Source organism: Muntiacus reevesi, chromosome 3, assembly GCF_963930625.1.
Source record: "Muntiacus reevesi chromosome 3, mMunRee1.1, whole genome shotgun sequence".
NCBI lineage: Eukaryota > Metazoa > Chordata > Mammalia > Artiodactyla > Cervidae > Muntiacus > Muntiacus reevesi.
The window spans coordinates 108,100,876-108,117,903 of NC_089251.1; the positions used below are offsets into that span (position 1 = coordinate 108,100,876).

Below are 17,028 nucleotides of genomic sequence, written 5' to 3' on the forward strand. Positions count from 1 at the left end.
CTGATTAAGACATACTATCTTTAAGAAATTTTATCATTTTTTTAGTTTTTTTTTCCTGTGGTTATTGCTGTTTGTTTTTCTCCTCTATTATGTTATATAAATACCCAGAAGTTACTGTATTTTTTTTTTAAGGGATTAATACTGATGTATCACTTGAAAGTATAACAAATCAGGTGTTAGTTTAAACTTAGAACTTATCAAACAGATTCTGAGGTTAAAATTCAAAAATAAAAATTTATAATTTACAATAATTATAAGTAAGTGTAATAAAAGTATACAATTTGAGAGCATTTAGAAAAAGATTCTGGGTTTAATTCTTAAGAATCAGATTTTCTAAGAATGGTTTTCAAATGACTTATCAATTCCTCGGAGTGGCATATTACCTTTGGGAGTAATGTCCCTGTGGCAAATGTACCTCAGCAACACTGCCTCTCTTTTTGTTGATTTATTTTTCCTCTTCTTTCTAGTCTTTTACATTTAGCTCTTTCCCCTTATTTCTGTCCTTACTCCCAACTCTCCCCTTGACTCTCTACTCCTTTCTTCTATAACTTTCTTTGATTCTTGCCTTTCGTTTCTTCTGCCTTTGCTGTAGATTTGCTTATGCGGCACATGGGAATAATCAGATAACCTGATGTCTCAGATACTGCCTCCCTCTCTTTTTTTGTGTGTGGTTGTCAGTATCTCCAGGAAGAAGCGGATTTACTGGTTAAGTTGATACACACTTTGTCCTCTGAAAATTTTAAACCAAGTCTCAGTGTTTTCTTTCTTGTAAAAGAAGTTTTTTATTTTGCTTTCTTTTTCCATAAATGTCAGGTACTGTTTCTACAGAAAGTAAATATCTTAGCAAAGGGATTTAGGATCTGTGGAACTGTTGTTACGCCTTTATGTTCTAGTTCATTTTATTCCAGTGGTTTAGTTTAAGTTTTAAACTATTTAATAATTTGGAGAAAGTTGATTTTTTCAAGTTTAGGATCTAAACTTCAGTGCTCAGAAGTTTGTTGATTATAGCCAAAACTTCCTAACCATTTGTGCTTATGAAAATAGTTATCTTTCCTCTAAAACAACTTAAATTTTTTAAAACATTGTAGGGTGAAATTAGGGAAGTACTTTCACTGGGAAAGTAGTGGTAACTTACTGGCCTGCAGAATTTAGAAACAGTTTGGGTCCTCATGGTGAATAATTAAATATTATCAGGGGAGTTCAAGTATGTAGAAACTGTCCAGGTTTTCCACATCTCTCCTGCTATCCGAACTAGTTCTGTCACCTAAGTTTTCATTCAGGAATGAATGGTGGCTTTGCCGTATGGGTATCTTAAAATCTTGAGAGACGATATGGGTTTGGTTCTGTGTGTGTGTATGTGTATAAAGATTTATTTATCTTTAGCTGTGCTGGGTCTTTGTTGCTTGTTGCTAAGTGCCGTCTTTTCTCATTGTGGTAAGCAGGGACTGCTCTTCATTGTGACGTGTGGGCTTCTCGTTGAGGTGGCCTCCCTTGCTGCGGAGCCCCGGCTTTAGGGCATACTTCAGCAGTTGCGGCGCATGGGCTCTGTGGTTGGGGCTCCAGGGCTCTGGATGCTGGCTGAGTAGTTGCGGTGCACCTGCTTAGTTGCCATGCAGCGTGTGGGTTCTTCCCAGAGCAGGAATCTAACTTGTATCTCCTGCATTAACCGGTGGATTCTTAACCCCTGGGCCACCCAGGGAAGCCCTAGGTCTGGTTCTATTCCAGATCTTTTCAGTCATTTTAGGTGATAACTAGACATTAACTTGGAGGAGGAGATGGCAGTCCACTCCAGTATTCTTGCCTGGGAAATCCCATGGACAGAAGAGCCCGGCGGGCTACAGTCCATGGGGTCGCAAGCGTCGGACACAGTTTAGTGACTGGACAGCACCAACAAGACGTTACCTTAGTCTCTTAAAATATATAAGGCTTGAATACATTTCATTCTTACCAATTTTTAAACATGTTTAGAAAATTTGCTTTGGTTTCCATAGTGTTAATCTTTAGAATAAGCTGTTTTGTTAATTATGAAATTGCAATGTGATATTCTGAAGTCAGTGGGTCAAATGATTTGATTGGAGAAGATTCCTCTAGGAGAGTTCTAAGAGGAGGCCAGAAAGGGAAGTTGGAGCCTTTGTTACCGGGCTAAGGAACTTAATGTCCTTTGATCTCTGGGAGGATGTGGTCAGAGGTAGTAGCACTGAGGTCTTTTGAGTAAAGGGTATTTACCAAAAAACATGTTTTGGAAAAATCAACCTATCTGCAATTTAAAGGCGAAGTAAGGAGTAAAGAGACGGATTGGAGAGATGATTTTTAGACTTTTTGGTAATTGACTTTACTGGATTTTGATCAGAAGAAAAATGCTGTCAATATCAAATTTGAATTTCTGTGGAAACAAGAGGTTTAAATTTCGGGGATTTCCTGGCAGTCCAGTGGTTAGGACCCCACACTTTCACTGCCAGGGCCTGTGTTGAATCCCTGGCCAGGGAACTAAGATTAGGCAAGCGTGCGCGGTTATGCCCCTTCCCCCCAACCAAAAAAAGAAAAGTTTGGGTTTTTTTTTCTGTTTGAACTTACTTGGGAAAAAAGCTTTCTGTTCTGGGTTAAACATTGTTTGTAGATTTGTCAGTTTTTAATTATACCTTAATGTGGCATGTAGTTCCGTGTAGTCACTTGGGTAAATGTATTTTTCATACTAAATATTGCTGCTTATATTTAAAATTCACCTAGTTTATTTTCTTAAACATTTCCCATCTATTTTTACATTTGCTGTATACTTCTGAATATATTTTAACAAACGATGGTTTTATTTGGTTTTCTAGTACCTTTTCTATCAAGATAAAAGTGGTTTGTTTTGGGGGTGGGGGTCATGGCAACTCAGCCTCAACAGATTGTCTTTGGCATTGCGTGTTTGGTTATTAGTGGTGTCACATAATAGTGGAGCTTCGATAAAATAGAGTGAAATCTCGGTTGGAGTTTACATACTGATTTAAAATAATTGCCCCTCTGTTAAAGTAGCTTTCTGTTGGAGAAAAACTTTCTTCCCCTTTTGAATCTATTGTTACCCTATGAACCTTAGATTATTCCTCAGTGAGGTTTTACTATGTTAACTAATTTGCTAGCACTTTGCTTTTTATTTTCATAGAAAAACATAATTTTTTTCCCCTTCACTGCTTTTCAGCAATTGAAATTTTCCAGGAAAATCTCACTAGTAGTTCCTGTATTTAAATTTTGTATTGGATTACTGTTTAGGAACTCTGGTTTGAGATTACTGTTTAGGAACTCTAACACTTGAGGTTAGAAGTAGCTTAGTTGTATATAGCTTAAGACTTTTATGGAAACTTATTCTAAAATAAAATGAAATTTGAAATATGTTCTTAAGTTGCCTATCTTAAGATTTCTTCACAGTATTGAATTTCTCAATAGAAACATCAGAAGTATGTTTAAAATATATTTATGTGTATGCATGTGTCTTTTGTGTACCATTTTTCCAGACTCAGTGCTACACTAATACTCTGTAATGAAACTCGAAGGCTTTCATTAACCATTGATTAACTCTTTAAATCAATTTTGTTAGATATTGTTTGCTGATCAGTGACTACTCTTTAATATTCTGTTTTATTAAGTGACTGTGTGAAGAATCACTTTACCTCCTTGTTTAAGGATTCTGGTAAGAACAGAAAGGAAAGTATTTCTCTTTATTGTACCTGGTAATTTTGGATGTGTGTGGTGTATATGTTTGAAAGAGATGTAAGCTATTAAGCAAATTATAAAACATTGAGACACGAGAGACTGGTATGACAGTTTTGTGTGGTTTTAATAATTTGAGGACCTTGATCTTGTGATAATCATGCTGTAGATTAAAAGTATGTTTTAAAAATCACACAAAAGGAGATGTAACCTTAAGAAGTAAAAATGCAAAAAAACCCCACTAAATTTATAGAAAATATTCCAAATGTATCTTTATGGGTAGAAGAATTTAGCTTAAAACTGAAATTTGATCACAAGGAATATTATAAGGAAAATATCCATATGACAAAAGGTTGATGACCAAAAATTTGATGAATTGCTTTATTTGGTTCAGCAAAAATCCAAAAGACAGAATCTTTTGGATTATGCTTTAGAACTTGATACAATTAAATTTGACCAGAGAAGAGCTGAAGATGGACCTTACTTCAAAAGGAAAAATCAGTGGTCAGTCCCAATATTTGTAAGTGGCCCTTATATTTTTCATAGTTCTTTGTTTACAACATGCCCTGGTCATCTTCCCTGTGAGGCAGTGACGCTGATTGCAGTCAGTAAACGTGCTGGATTCAGCAGCATGGATAGTTGTGGTCAGAGATCAGGTGAATGTTTTTGTTTTTCGTGCTGTTTCTTTAGTGGCTGATCGCAGGCTTTGCTCTCTCCATGCCTCCAAGTGCACAGCCCCCGTACCCAGCAACAGACCCTCTTTTATAGATTTAATAGAAGTTGCTAGGAAATTCATTCCTGAAGAGTTGTTTATGTTGCCATTTTGGCCTATAGTGTCAATTAAGTGCCGAAATCATTTGATTTTTCTTATCATGTGAAGTGTTATGCATACATTTAGAAAACAGACCTGGGATTAATTTTCTTGCCTTTTTTTTTTTTTTTTTGTATAGCATCATTTCAGTGTTCTGATTTGGAACTATGCTCCAGAATAACTTACTAGAGATCTGGGGGAAAATGTCACAGCCTGAAAAGGTAATCTAGATCAATTCAACAAAATTTTTATATTTCGAGAGATTACTAAAAATGGACCAAAATGTATATTACTATCCAATACATGGTCCTCACTCTTAGATAATTTGTAGCTTGATATAAGATACAGCTGTATTATTGTCAATGGCAAAATACCCTTAAGTGTTACGTTAAAGAATAGGAATTTGGAGAGACTTTGAGGCAGAAAGGGTGGAAAGGAAGGAAGTCTTCAGATTCTTCTTTACTTACTGGAAGAATTAAAAAACAAAAAAAGAAACCCAGCAGGGAAGGGGATTGATAGTATGGAGGAGAAAAATTTATTACAGAGACTTTTTTTACACAAAGTAAGATTCCCTCAAATGTGCATCTGCTCATTCTCTGTATTTTACATACATTAATTGTAAAACTGTAGTGTTTTATTCCAGGCATGATGCTAGATTCTGAGGGTTCAAGGCTGAAGAGTAAGTCCTACAAAAAATTCACAGTCCAGTTTAGGTTTATAGATATTTTAATTGACAGTGATGAAGAAACAATACAGTAAAAGTCTATTCAAAGTTTGATGAGATCTCAGAAGTTGTTTTCAGATATTTTTCCCAAAATTGGATTTTGGAATTTGTACTTTAAACATGAAAGAATGAAGTTAGGCTTTTATGAAGCAGTTTGAGAGCCTTGATTTTTAACTGTCTACTGCTTTTGGCTGATAAGAACCTTTGAATGAGATGCTACCAAGTTATGTTTGGTCTTTTAGAGATTGTGCTGCTTTTCTTAATGACTGATTTTATTTTATTATTTTGCTTTATTTTCTATTAATGCAAAACAGTAATTTGTTTAGTTGAACAACTTTATTTTTATAATCTCCTTGTATTCTTTTTGCTGCCATGGTTTATTTGATGTGATCATGGATAATAGAAGAGCAGGATACTTTGTGAGGATTTTGTCATCTGCTAAATGGGTCTTGATGTGAGGATCAAATGAGAACATATGCACTCCACTTTGTGTACAAACATCTTGTATTTATTAAACACAGAGCTGAACCAGGAGTAAAGTGGATTGGTGGAGGTTTTTTTATTGAAGTATAGGTGATTTACAGTGTTGTGTTAATTACCACTACACAGCCAAGTGATTCAGTTATACGTACATATATATATATATATTTAGTTATATGTATATTCTTTATTTAGTATTCTTTTCTGTTATGGTTTATCACAAGATATCGAATATAGTTCTCTATGCTGTACGATAGGACCTTATTGTTTATCCATTCTGTATATAGCAGTCGGTAGGACCTTACTGTTAATCCATTCTACATATAACAGTTTACATCTGCTAACCCCAACCTCTCAATCCATCCTGCCCTGAAACCCCATTCCCTTGGCAACACTAAGGTTGCCACCAAGAGCCACACTGTTCTCGGTGTCTGTGATTCTGTCTCATAGATAGGTTCATTTGGGTTATGGTTCAGGTTATACATATAAGTGATATCATATGGTATTTGTCTTTCTCACTTGCTTCACTTAGTATGATAATCTCTAGTTGCATTGGGTTGGCATTTTAATCAGGAAAAAATCAGGTGAGGTTATGGACTAGGTTGACATATATATTCTATCACCTTTGGAAACTGGAAAGTGTTTAAGCCCATTTTCAGTAATATGAATAGATCTTTCTTTGCAAGATAGATCATTTTTTAAGCTTTCATATGTTAAATCATTGGAAGAGTGGCAAATCTTGGCAAATACAGCCTTCCCTCAGAGAATAACAATGTAAATCCATGTGTCAACTGTTAAGATACAACATGTTAAATTTTGCCATATTTGCTGGTCACAGAGGTTTTAAACATTTGAAAGTAGTATTGTTTTTACTTTTGCTGTTTTTTAGCATCTTCTGATATTTGAAGATAGAAGAGTACATATGATTAATGCATTTCTAAGAAGTTGTATGTTTTTCATAGTATCTTACACTCAAATTATATTTCAGACAGAGGGAGCCTCTAATCATAACCCAGGAAGGTGTGGATAGCAAGAATTGTGAAAAACCTACCTGAACAGGAAAAGGGGATTCTCCTATTGGGAAATACATTCATGGTTATCAGTTGTGAAAAGATATAATGGTTCTTTTGATAGCAGGTCCAGAATAAAGTTCCATATTGGCCTTTTTATTTTTATTTATTTATTTATTTTTCTTTTCAGTTTTTTGCAAGTGTTTTTTTTAATAACTTATTTTATTTTTTCATTTATTTTTATTAGTTGGAGGCTAATTACTTTACAATATTGTAGTGGTTTTTGCCATACGTTGACATGAATCAGCCATGGATTTACATGTGTTCCCCATCCTGATCCCCTCTCCTGCCTCCCTCCCCATCCCATCCATCCCTCTGGGTCTTCCCAGTGCACCAGCACTGAGCACTTGTTTCATGCATCCAACCTGGGCTGCTGATCTGTTTCACCCTTGATAGTATACTTGTTTCAGTGCTATTCTCTCCGAACATCCCACCCTCGCCTTCTCCCACAGAGTCCAAAAGTCTGTTCTGTACATCTGTGTCTCTTTTTGTGTTTTGCATATAGGGTTATTGTTACCATCTTTTTAAATTCCATATATATGTGTTAGTATACTGTATTGGTGTTTATCTTTCTGGCTTACTTCACTCTGTATAATGGGCTCCAGTTTCATCCATCTCATTAGAACTGATTCAAATGAATTCTTTTTAATGGCTGAGTAATATTCCCTTGTGTATATGTACCATAGCTTCCTTATCCATTCGTCTGCTGATGGGCATCTAGGTTGCTTCCATGTCCTGGCTATTATAAACAGTGCTGCTATGAACATTGGGGTGCACGTGTCTCTTTCAGATCTGGTTTCCTTGGTGTGTATGCCCAGGAGTGGGATTGCTGGGTCATATGGCAGTTCTATTTCCAGTTTTTTAAGAAATCTCCACACTGTTCTCCATAGTGGCTGTACTAGTTTGCATTCCCACCAACAGTGTAAGAAGGTTCCCTTTTCTCCACACCCTCTCCACTGTTTATTGCTTGTAGACTTTTGGATAGCAGCCATCCTGACTGGCGTGTAATGGTACCTCATTGTGGTTTTGATTTGCATTTCTCTGATAATGAGTGATGTTGAGCATCTTTTCATGTGTTTGTTAGCCATCTGTATGTCTTCTTTGGAGAAATGTCTGTTTAGTTCTTTGGCCCATTTTTTGATTGGGTCATTTATTTTTCTGGAATTGAGCTGCAGAAGTTGCTTTTATTTTTGAGATTAAACCTTTGTATGTTGCTTCGTTTGCTATTATTTTCTCCCATTCTGAAGACTGTCTTCACCTTGCTTATAGTTTCCTTTGTTGTGCAAAAACTTTTTAATAGGTCCCATTTGTTTATTTTTGCTTTTATTTCCAGTATTCTGGGAGGTGGGTCATAGAGGATCCTGCTGTGATTTATGTTGGAGAGTGTTTTGCCTGTGTTCTCTTCTAGGAGTTTTATAGTTTCTGGTCTTACATTTAGATCTTTAATCCATTTTGAGATTATTTTTGTGTATGGTGTTAGAAAGAGTTCTAGTTTCATTCTTTTACAAGTGGTTGACCAGTTTTCTCAGCACCACTTGTTAAGGAGGTTGTCTTTTTTCCATTGTACATCCTTGCCTCCTTTGTTGAAGATAAGGTGTCCACAGGTTCGTGGATTTATCTCTGGGCTTTCTATTTTGTTCCACTGATCTATATTTCTGTCTTTGTGCCAGTACCATCATATTGGCCTTTTTAAAAGCAGGTAAATAACTACAAAAATAAGCTTTGTTTTTAACTACTCAGACATAGATTAAGCTTGGTAGTTGAGCAATATAGCATAGCATCCGAATTGTAGATTTTCCTTGCAACATTTTGAAAAGTGAACTACAAACCAAGATTTTGCAACAAAATAAGGAAAATCTGCTCTATGCAATGTGGAAGGAAATAACATGGAAGAAGTCAGTTCTTCCAATTGGTTTCTAAAAGTTTTGCTTTCATCCCTAGCTTGTAGGGCCTTTACTTTCTGTTATATAGGATCCCTGCTGCTGAGCTTCTCAGTTCTGTCCCATGTTAAGTTCTGGAGCAAATCTGTACCACACTTTTTCCAGTGGTACAGTGAAAAAATTCCAGGCAGGCTCCTACCTCAGGCAGCAGTTTTCTTTCTTTTCACACTTTAAGGTTGTCTATTCTTAGTTCATTATTTTAAATGACAGTGTAACCCTAGAATTGCTGCTCTAATTGGAGATTTCATTTTTGATTAATTTTGTTGGAGAGTATTGATCAGTGTTGTGTGTGTGTGTGTGTGTGTTAGTCGCTCAGTCATGTCCGACCCCACGGACTGTAGCCCACCAGGCTTCTCTGTTCATGGAATTCTCCAGGCAAGAATACTGGAGTGGATTGCCATTCCCTTCTCCATTGGTCAGTGTTAGGTGTTTTTAAATGCCTCTGATGTACTTCAAAGGAACTCCTGAGGCTCCTTTAGGCTAATTTAGATCTACCTTTCTGAGCCCTTACATTCCTTTCAGCTGCTATAGATCATTTATTCTTCTGCTGAAAGTCATAGTGAAAAAGTTAGCAGAAAAGAGTATATACCATTTTTAAGTCGCCTGTCACTAAAGCAAGGATGGAAAAGCAGCATGAAGTGGTTGGTGATGGTCACCAATAACTCAGCTTTTCTCAAATTTTTTTTTTAACTTTTTTTTGTCATTTACACGGACCAGTTCCTCTTTGAAACAGCGTCTTTCCTTATGAGATAAACATATAGCTGCTTCAGACTCTTTTTACCTCCAGGCTAATTTAAAATTTCTTAGTCCCATTCTCACTTGTGAGTTCCAGTCTTTAATTTCCCACCATCTTTAGAGTGACGTGAAGTCGCTCAGTGGTATCCGACTCTTTGCGACCCCATGGACTGTAGCCTACCAGGCTCCTCCATCCATGGGATTTTCCAGGCAAGTGTACTGGAGAGTGGGTTGCCATTTCCTTCTACAGGAGATCTTCCCCACCCAGGGATTGAACCTGGGTCTTCTGCATTGTAGACAGACACTTTACCGTCTGAGCCCATTTAATTTTACTAACCTGTCTCCCAGATTTACTGTTTTATACATTTTATTACTGAAGTCCATTCTCCTGAACTTTGGAAACTTGCAGTCATCTTAAAATTCCCTTATCTCTTTCATCAACTCTCTTGAAAAGTCGTGTGTCTTCCTGTGCACAACTTTGACTTGTTATGTGCCTTATCCATTTTTACTGTCTCCTTTTTAATTTTAGTGGATTTTGCTTCATATCCAAATTATTTCAGTAGTCTTTTTATTGAATCTCCTTCATTTAGATCACCTTTCCCCTCTGATCTATCTGTTACAAAGTGACCAGATTAGTTTAATTAAAATGTCACTTGTTTTATTGCTTTCTTGGTAAAAAATCATACATTTTTACTGCATTACCAATAAAACCAAGTTTAAGTTTTGACCCTGAAGGTGGTGCATTTTTGCCTATCCTGTGTGTTTCCCACTGCTCTTTGAGATCATATCCTTCATTAAGCAGCATGCTGTGTGCAGTTCTTTGCACATACTGTATCTGTGCTTTTCTCCTTGCTTTTGTAAATGTTTTGGGCCATGCCAGTGGTTTCACTGCTCCCCCCCACCCCCAGTCTCTCCACATCTCTCTGGATTTGTTCAGAAAAGCTTCCATGATTCCCCTAAGTCTGTACTTGTTTCCTCTTAAAAATAAAGAAAAGTTTCTGGGTATTTTTTCGTCTTTCCCCAAGTAGATCATAAACCCTTTGAAAGTAGACACTCAGGTCTTCCCGGGTAGTGTAGTTGTAAAGGATCTGCCTGCCAATGCAGGAGGCAGAAGAGACTCAGGTTAGATCCCTGGGTCAGGAATATCCCCTTGAGTAGGAAATGGCAACCCACTCCAGTATTCTTTCCTAGAAAATTCCACGGTCGGAACAGCCTGGTTACAGTTCGTGGGGTCCCAAAGAGTTGGATGCAACTGAGTACGCGCGCACACACACACACTATTCTACCTTTGATTTTGTGTATGACAGGTTTTGTTTGGGTTTTCAGTAAACATTAAATTTGTGAGTTTATTAAAAAATTCAACTAGTGTGTTAATATAGTGGAAACTTGTATATTCAAAGATGGTTTTTTGAGATTTTTTTTTTCCCTTTGCTAGTATGTCAGGTTTGAAGTCTATCCTTGGCAGTCATTTTTATTCTGTAAATTTGGTAAAATTTTGATTGATTTTCTGTTTAAAAATAATTGCTTCCTCTAAGATTTAGAAGTTCGTCAAAATGTTTATAAAAATTATCAATGTGTTTCCAAGAAACTAGTCAAAATGTGATGAATATGTTGTTTAGTATGTTAATGGGAACAATAAACCATGATTCTCACCTTCATGCCTGGCTAAGTGAAAATATTTGGAAGCAGCAGACTTCCTCTGAAGATGTTGGAAGAGTTTGAATTTTGAATTAAGAGTTCTAAGAATTAAGATGAAAAAATATTCAGTAGTGTGACTATAACTAAAGTACTTTGCTGTTCTTCAAGAATAACTTAACGTATCTGCAGATTTATTAGAGGATGACTGAACGACTGCTATGTAAAATAAACCAAAAAGATTTTGAACTTGGAGAAAATATGCACAAATAAACTGTATTAAGGGTCTGTGCTTCAGACTTGAGGATTTTGTGTGTGTGTATTTGTGTGTGTGGTAGAGGGGAGTGGAGTAAAAACAACAGGAAGTCTTCTCACGCAGGAGTGCCAAATTAAGTTAATATTAAAAAGTTGCTTTGTGTAATTTTGTCTTCTGTTTTGGATTTGAGCTTATGGAAAACAAAAACCATGTTTGCCTGATGTTCCATGTCTTTGTACCACTGTCAGAAGAAAAGTTCTAGACCTGAAAGACCCAAAGAAGAAATGAATACAGCATTTTATGTGTTCTAGTCAGAGACACTACCTGGATGTAAAGTTAGCTGCAAACATTTTTCTGTGTGAAAGTGAAAGTGTTAGTCGCTTAGTCATGTCCAGCTCTTTGCGACCCCATGGATTATAGCCCACTAGGCTCCACTGTCCATGGAATTCTCCAGGCAAGAATACTGGAGTGGGTTGCCATTTTCTTTTCTAGGGGAGCTTCCTGACCCAGGGATTGAACCTAGGTCCTCCTACATTGCAGGCAGATTTCTTTTTTTTTTTTTTTTACCATCTGAGCCACCAGGGAAGCCCCATTTTTGTGTGTATTTTCTTAATGAAATGATGAATACTCTGTTAAAAAATAAAGGAAATTAGTATGTAATTATAAAACTGCCAATTGTATTGCATGATTCTGTGCTTTAAACATTATAGCATTCTGGCAAAATGAATCTGAGAGCTAGTAAAGCGCAAAAAAAAAAAGATGAAGAATTGGCCTAGAATACCACTAATAAAGATGGTGCTGTTTTCCACTGTCTTGGAGAAGTATTCACCGTCACAACTCTCCTGAGTATATTGTGATTAGAAAACAACAACCTTATCTTTACTTTCAAACAGGTTATCAGTGGTTGTCAAGTCAAGAGGTATATTGTTCATTTACCTAATTTAAAACACTTTTTATTTTTCATCATTTCTTACATGTTTATAACACCTTCTGCTTGGTTTTCTCCTCTTTCTCTGCTTAAGTAATACCTCAGAGTTTCACGTCTTTTTTTTTTTTTTTTTTGACTGCTGTTATAAGAGATACCTTTTAAAACTCTTTCCAGTGTATTGAATATTTTCGTTGTTTCTCCTCCATTTTTTTTTTTTTTTATCAAGGAAGTCTCGAAAAAAAAACTGTGGCTTTATAAGAATTTTATTAGTTCTTCTTTGAAAGCAGAAGACAAGAAAGACTGCCTCTCCTTGTTGCCCTTCTGAGTACGTAAGTCAGGGATAAGAGCTCCATATTTCTGTGAAGTACCATTGATAGAAAAAAATCAGTGAATAAAGTGTACAGAACATTGTATGACATGTAGTGGGAGAAGAAGGAAAATAATAGAAATAAGAAGGATTAAAATAATTAATACTTGATGGCAGGCTTGAAAGTGTTTTTTGTTTTTACTTACTAAGAAGTGATGAGATATCATCATGACAAGAGATGGTTATTTTCATTCTTTGTTAAGCCAGGAACATAATTTGCTAAAGACGAGCTATATTATTATTTCTAATGCCTAAATGTTCTTCTTGGAAATGATTTCATTGTTTTGAGCCCCTTTCCCCTCTTTTCTAAAATATAGTTTAATCTTCTGATCTAGTTTGGTTCTATTTTGGAACCAAACAAAATTATGACAATAATTTTTACTCAGAAACTTTTCAACTCTGAAAGATTTTTAAATGAATTGATCCGTGTTTATTGAGAATGAACTTTTTTTACCTTAAACTTTAAAAATAAAATTTTAAATGTAGATCCTGCATTTTCAAGATAGATTTACAGATTGGATTCATAGTTGGAGTTATCTCTTCATACGTATAAGCCCCTTTTCAAAGGCTGTAAACAACAGATCCACACACCTTGTAACTTGTCTGAGAAGCATAATCTTCTGGAACCTAAAGGACCCTTCATATAAGAGCAATGTGCAATAATTTTAGAATGAGATTCTATTCTCCTTTCAAAGCAGATCATATACCATCTAGCAGCATATTTTAATGTTGTAAAAAATCATTTATGTCTGAATACCTTCATACAGTTAGCGATCAAAGTGTTGTTTTAAGTATCACAGTCATAGAATCGTTCTTACAGTAAGGGGGTAATGTTAGTTTTTTTTTTTCCTGCTTTCTCAACTCAAATAATGGAATAATCAGTCTGCTTTCTAGTTGAGATTCTTTTAAACTATTTAATGAAGCTTGTCAAGTTTTAGATCTTGTGGGGATGGTGTTTCATATCTTCCAGAGATCACACTGTGTATCATACACACAGTGTATCAGGTGGCTAGAAACTTAAGATGACCATTGCATCTGTCTTGGTGATTGACTTTGGAAGTGTCTTGAAGATGATCTAACTGTCTCAGATTGAACTTTCAAGCTGTGATACTTTTCTTGAAGCTATTTCTGTACATTAATCAATGAAGAAAATTTCTTACAGGCTTATTGTGTAGCTTGAGGTAGAAGCTCCCCACAGTCTTCCCTGCTTCAGCCTTTTCCCTTGTGTCTGTCTGCAGTACTTGGCATGTAACTACGAGGTGGCTTATGTTGTGTTTTAAAGTTTTTTAAAGAAGCGCTGGCATGTTCAGATCTGGCACTGTGTAGTTCGTATAGTGAATGAAACTTCTTTTGGAACTGAATCTTGTAGTTATTGTCCCTTCTTTGAAATCAAGGGGAGACTTTCTCATTAAAATTACGTCTTTTGTTTGTTTTCTTATATATATATATTTCTGTGTGTATATATATATACTTTTTAGGTAGAAAGGTAAAGTTTAAGAGACATTGAGTGAATGCTGAATTGTTGTCACTCCAGATCCTAGAGCCCTTGGCACACCCACTCTCAGTCTAGCAATAAGTAGTAAAAGACATTTGGAATCCCTTTTCCCCATCCAGTCTTGAATTTAAGACTGACAGCAAGGATTTAGCAATTAGAAATACTACGTACTTTTTCTGCTACCTTTCAACAAGAATGAGCATGCAAAGTTGACATTTCCTGACCAGAATTTGGAACACTATAATGTGATTCCCTGGGCCTTGATTCCAGAAGAAAGAGCTCTCTAAATATGGGTTTACTAGTTGGTGGTGAAGTCATGAGTCACCAACTGTTAGGCCAGACATTATCCCAACTATATGTCCAGATATTATCTCAATTTATGGAGTAAGGTCCCTGAGTTCTCCTCTTTCCTTCCACAGGGCAAGCAGGAGGACTTCAAGACGACAGTTCTGGAGGGTATGGAGACGGCCAAGCATCAGGTGAGGGTGGCATTAGATGCTTGCCACTTAGCAAGAGCCGCCAAGTCAGGGATTGATGCTTGCGAGTGTCTTTGGCTGTGGTACCCACATTTTAGCCAGAAGCGCAAGGAAGAACTATAAGCCACAGGATAGAGTAGTATAATAGAAAGTGTAGCCAGAACAAAGGCAAGCAAAATCTTTTGAAGTCCTCAGGCCGATCTCAGCCCTCCACTCTTCTTCATGTTTTTGAGGAGATGGCGGGTACTTTTCTCCCCAGCAGACTTTATAGTAACAGCAAACATAATATAAAATATAGGCTTAGAAATCATGGGACCTTTACACAGAACTATAACATAATAATACACAGAAAGGGGAAGCCATAGGCTGAAAAATGGATGGAAAGGCATTCTAAGATTAGTCAAAGGAATTATGTGGGCAAGTTGACTCCTTAGAAATGATTGTTAAGTGGTATTGGATACAGTTTTTCAACTAACATTATTACATAGTTAATTTTTCAGTTTTAAACATTTTGTTTCTCACATGAAAATTAATTTTTTTTAAAGTCTGCTCAAAACACTTTTATTTTCAGACCAAACTATGAGATTTTTAACTTCTAGGAAAAAGTAAAGGGTTAAATGATTTATAGGGGCCCATCTGGAACAGTTAAAAAGTTTGTTCCAGGAATCCAAAGTAGAATTGTCTGGATTTCATCCTTTACCTCTTAAAGGATGTTATTGTATATGCCAGTGCTCAAAACTATTTTGCATATACATTTTGATAGATTTGGAATAGATATCACTTTTGGAGTTTGTCACTTTTCAACTCTTAAATCTACTTCAAAATTATTTATTACAGTTTGTGTAAGCAGGTCCAGGGAATATTTGTATTTTACTATCTTGGATCAAAGATACTTCAGTGGTAGTATCTAGGGGATCCAGAATGTTAGAAGTAGACTTCTTTAAATGCTGTCCAAAGGATTGAAGTTTGATAATCAGTACATGGTTGTCTTAGAGGAGTTAAAATTCTCATTTATCTGGCAGATAAATCTTCAACAGTGCTTTTCATCAAATGATGCATGATTGGATCTTCTATGGAACTGCCGAGGAGCAGGGATAGCTTTTAGAACTTTTAATATTGAAGAAATAGAGTTTTTTTGTTGCTTTTTGTTTTTACGTGAATAATTAATAAATTGACTCTTTCGCTTAAGAGAACAGTGTGTCGTATTGCTGAGGGTAAAAACAGACTCCATATGAACTGGCGCTGCTCCTTTAACAGGAGCAGAGCGTGAGCTTCAGGTGCTTCCAGGGTGGCGGTGACTGTTCTGAGCCTGTCAGGGTCTCTTTAGATCTTCATCTTGTTCAACTTATTCAGAAGCTTGCATTTGTGATATGATCAGTCCGAGTTAGAAAAGTATGCTTATAAGTAATCAGTGTTCTTCTCTTAACAAAGCCATGTGATCCTCATGAGTATCTTGGGACCAGGATCATATCTTGACCTTAAAAAATCACATCAAGTTGGTATTTACATCCTAAACCTTAAAAATGAGGGGGGAACTTGAGGTCATCTTACCTAGTTTTCTCCCTTCAAACAGATGGTATTTGCATCACCCCTGTTTTATCAGTTAGGTCCTGAAGCACAAAGTAAATGACTCGACTGGGGATATACCAGCAGCGGAGGAGTGAGAACGCAGAGGTCTTGTTTCTTATGCATATACTGTTCCTTACACTCTCCCTCATAGCATCATTTAAAGTGTGCATTTACCCTAAAAATTAAAAATCTAAAGCATAAGAAATGCTCTCCTTTTTCTTCTTTTTTCTCTCTTTTTATTCTTTTATTTTTAAGCTATTCTTAGACTGGATGTAGTGCATCAGGGCTTCCCTGATGGCTCAGACGGTAAAGAATCCGCCTGCAGTGCAGGAGACCCGGGTTTGATCCCTGGGTTGGGAAAATCCCCTGGAGAAGGGCATGGCTACCCACTGCAGTATTCTTGCCTGGAGAATTCCATGGACACAGGAGCCTGGCTGGCTCCAGTCCACGGGGTTACAGAATCAAACATGACAGAGTGACTAACACTAATACATGGTGCATCTATAGTTACTAATTTTAGGAAGTTTATATGTACATCTTATCAGGCTCTTGTTTCCATCCTTTAGCTAGAAATCTAGTTATAGTTAAATTTTATCTACTTTAATGAAGGGGGAAAAGCTGAGAAACTCTCATGGAGGTCTTTTCTGTTGTCATATCTCTGTTACTTTATTCAAGATGCTGCCTGTGTTCTAACAGAACTGGGGGGAAATGTTTTAATGGTCCTGGAGTCTCACTTTCCCCCTCCCTTTTTCTGTCTAATTAATAGATTCAGAAAGTCATTCCTTTAAATATGTAACTACTTTTACTTTGTTTTCAGGGAAAGTATGAGCCAGTCAGACCTTTAGACAGGGCAGT

General features: G+C 36.4%; 1 protein-coding gene across 2 annotated transcripts in view; it reads left to right on the forward strand.

Annotated features, from left to right (window-relative positions):
- KDM1A (lysine demethylase 1A) overlaps window positions 1-17,028 on the forward strand; it is a 64,046-nt gene that overhangs the window by 13,739 nt on the left and 33,279 nt on the right. The window contains exon 3 of one of the 2 annotated variants that reach the window (XM_065930019.1): window positions 14,548-14,607. The exons of the other annotated variant lie outside the window; for it this stretch is intronic. Within the exon in view, the coding sequence (XP_065786091.1) occupies window positions 14,548-14,607 (60 nt within the window). The remainder of the gene's footprint in view (window positions 1-14,547; window positions 14,608-17,028) is intronic. 2 annotated transcript variants of the gene reach the window in all.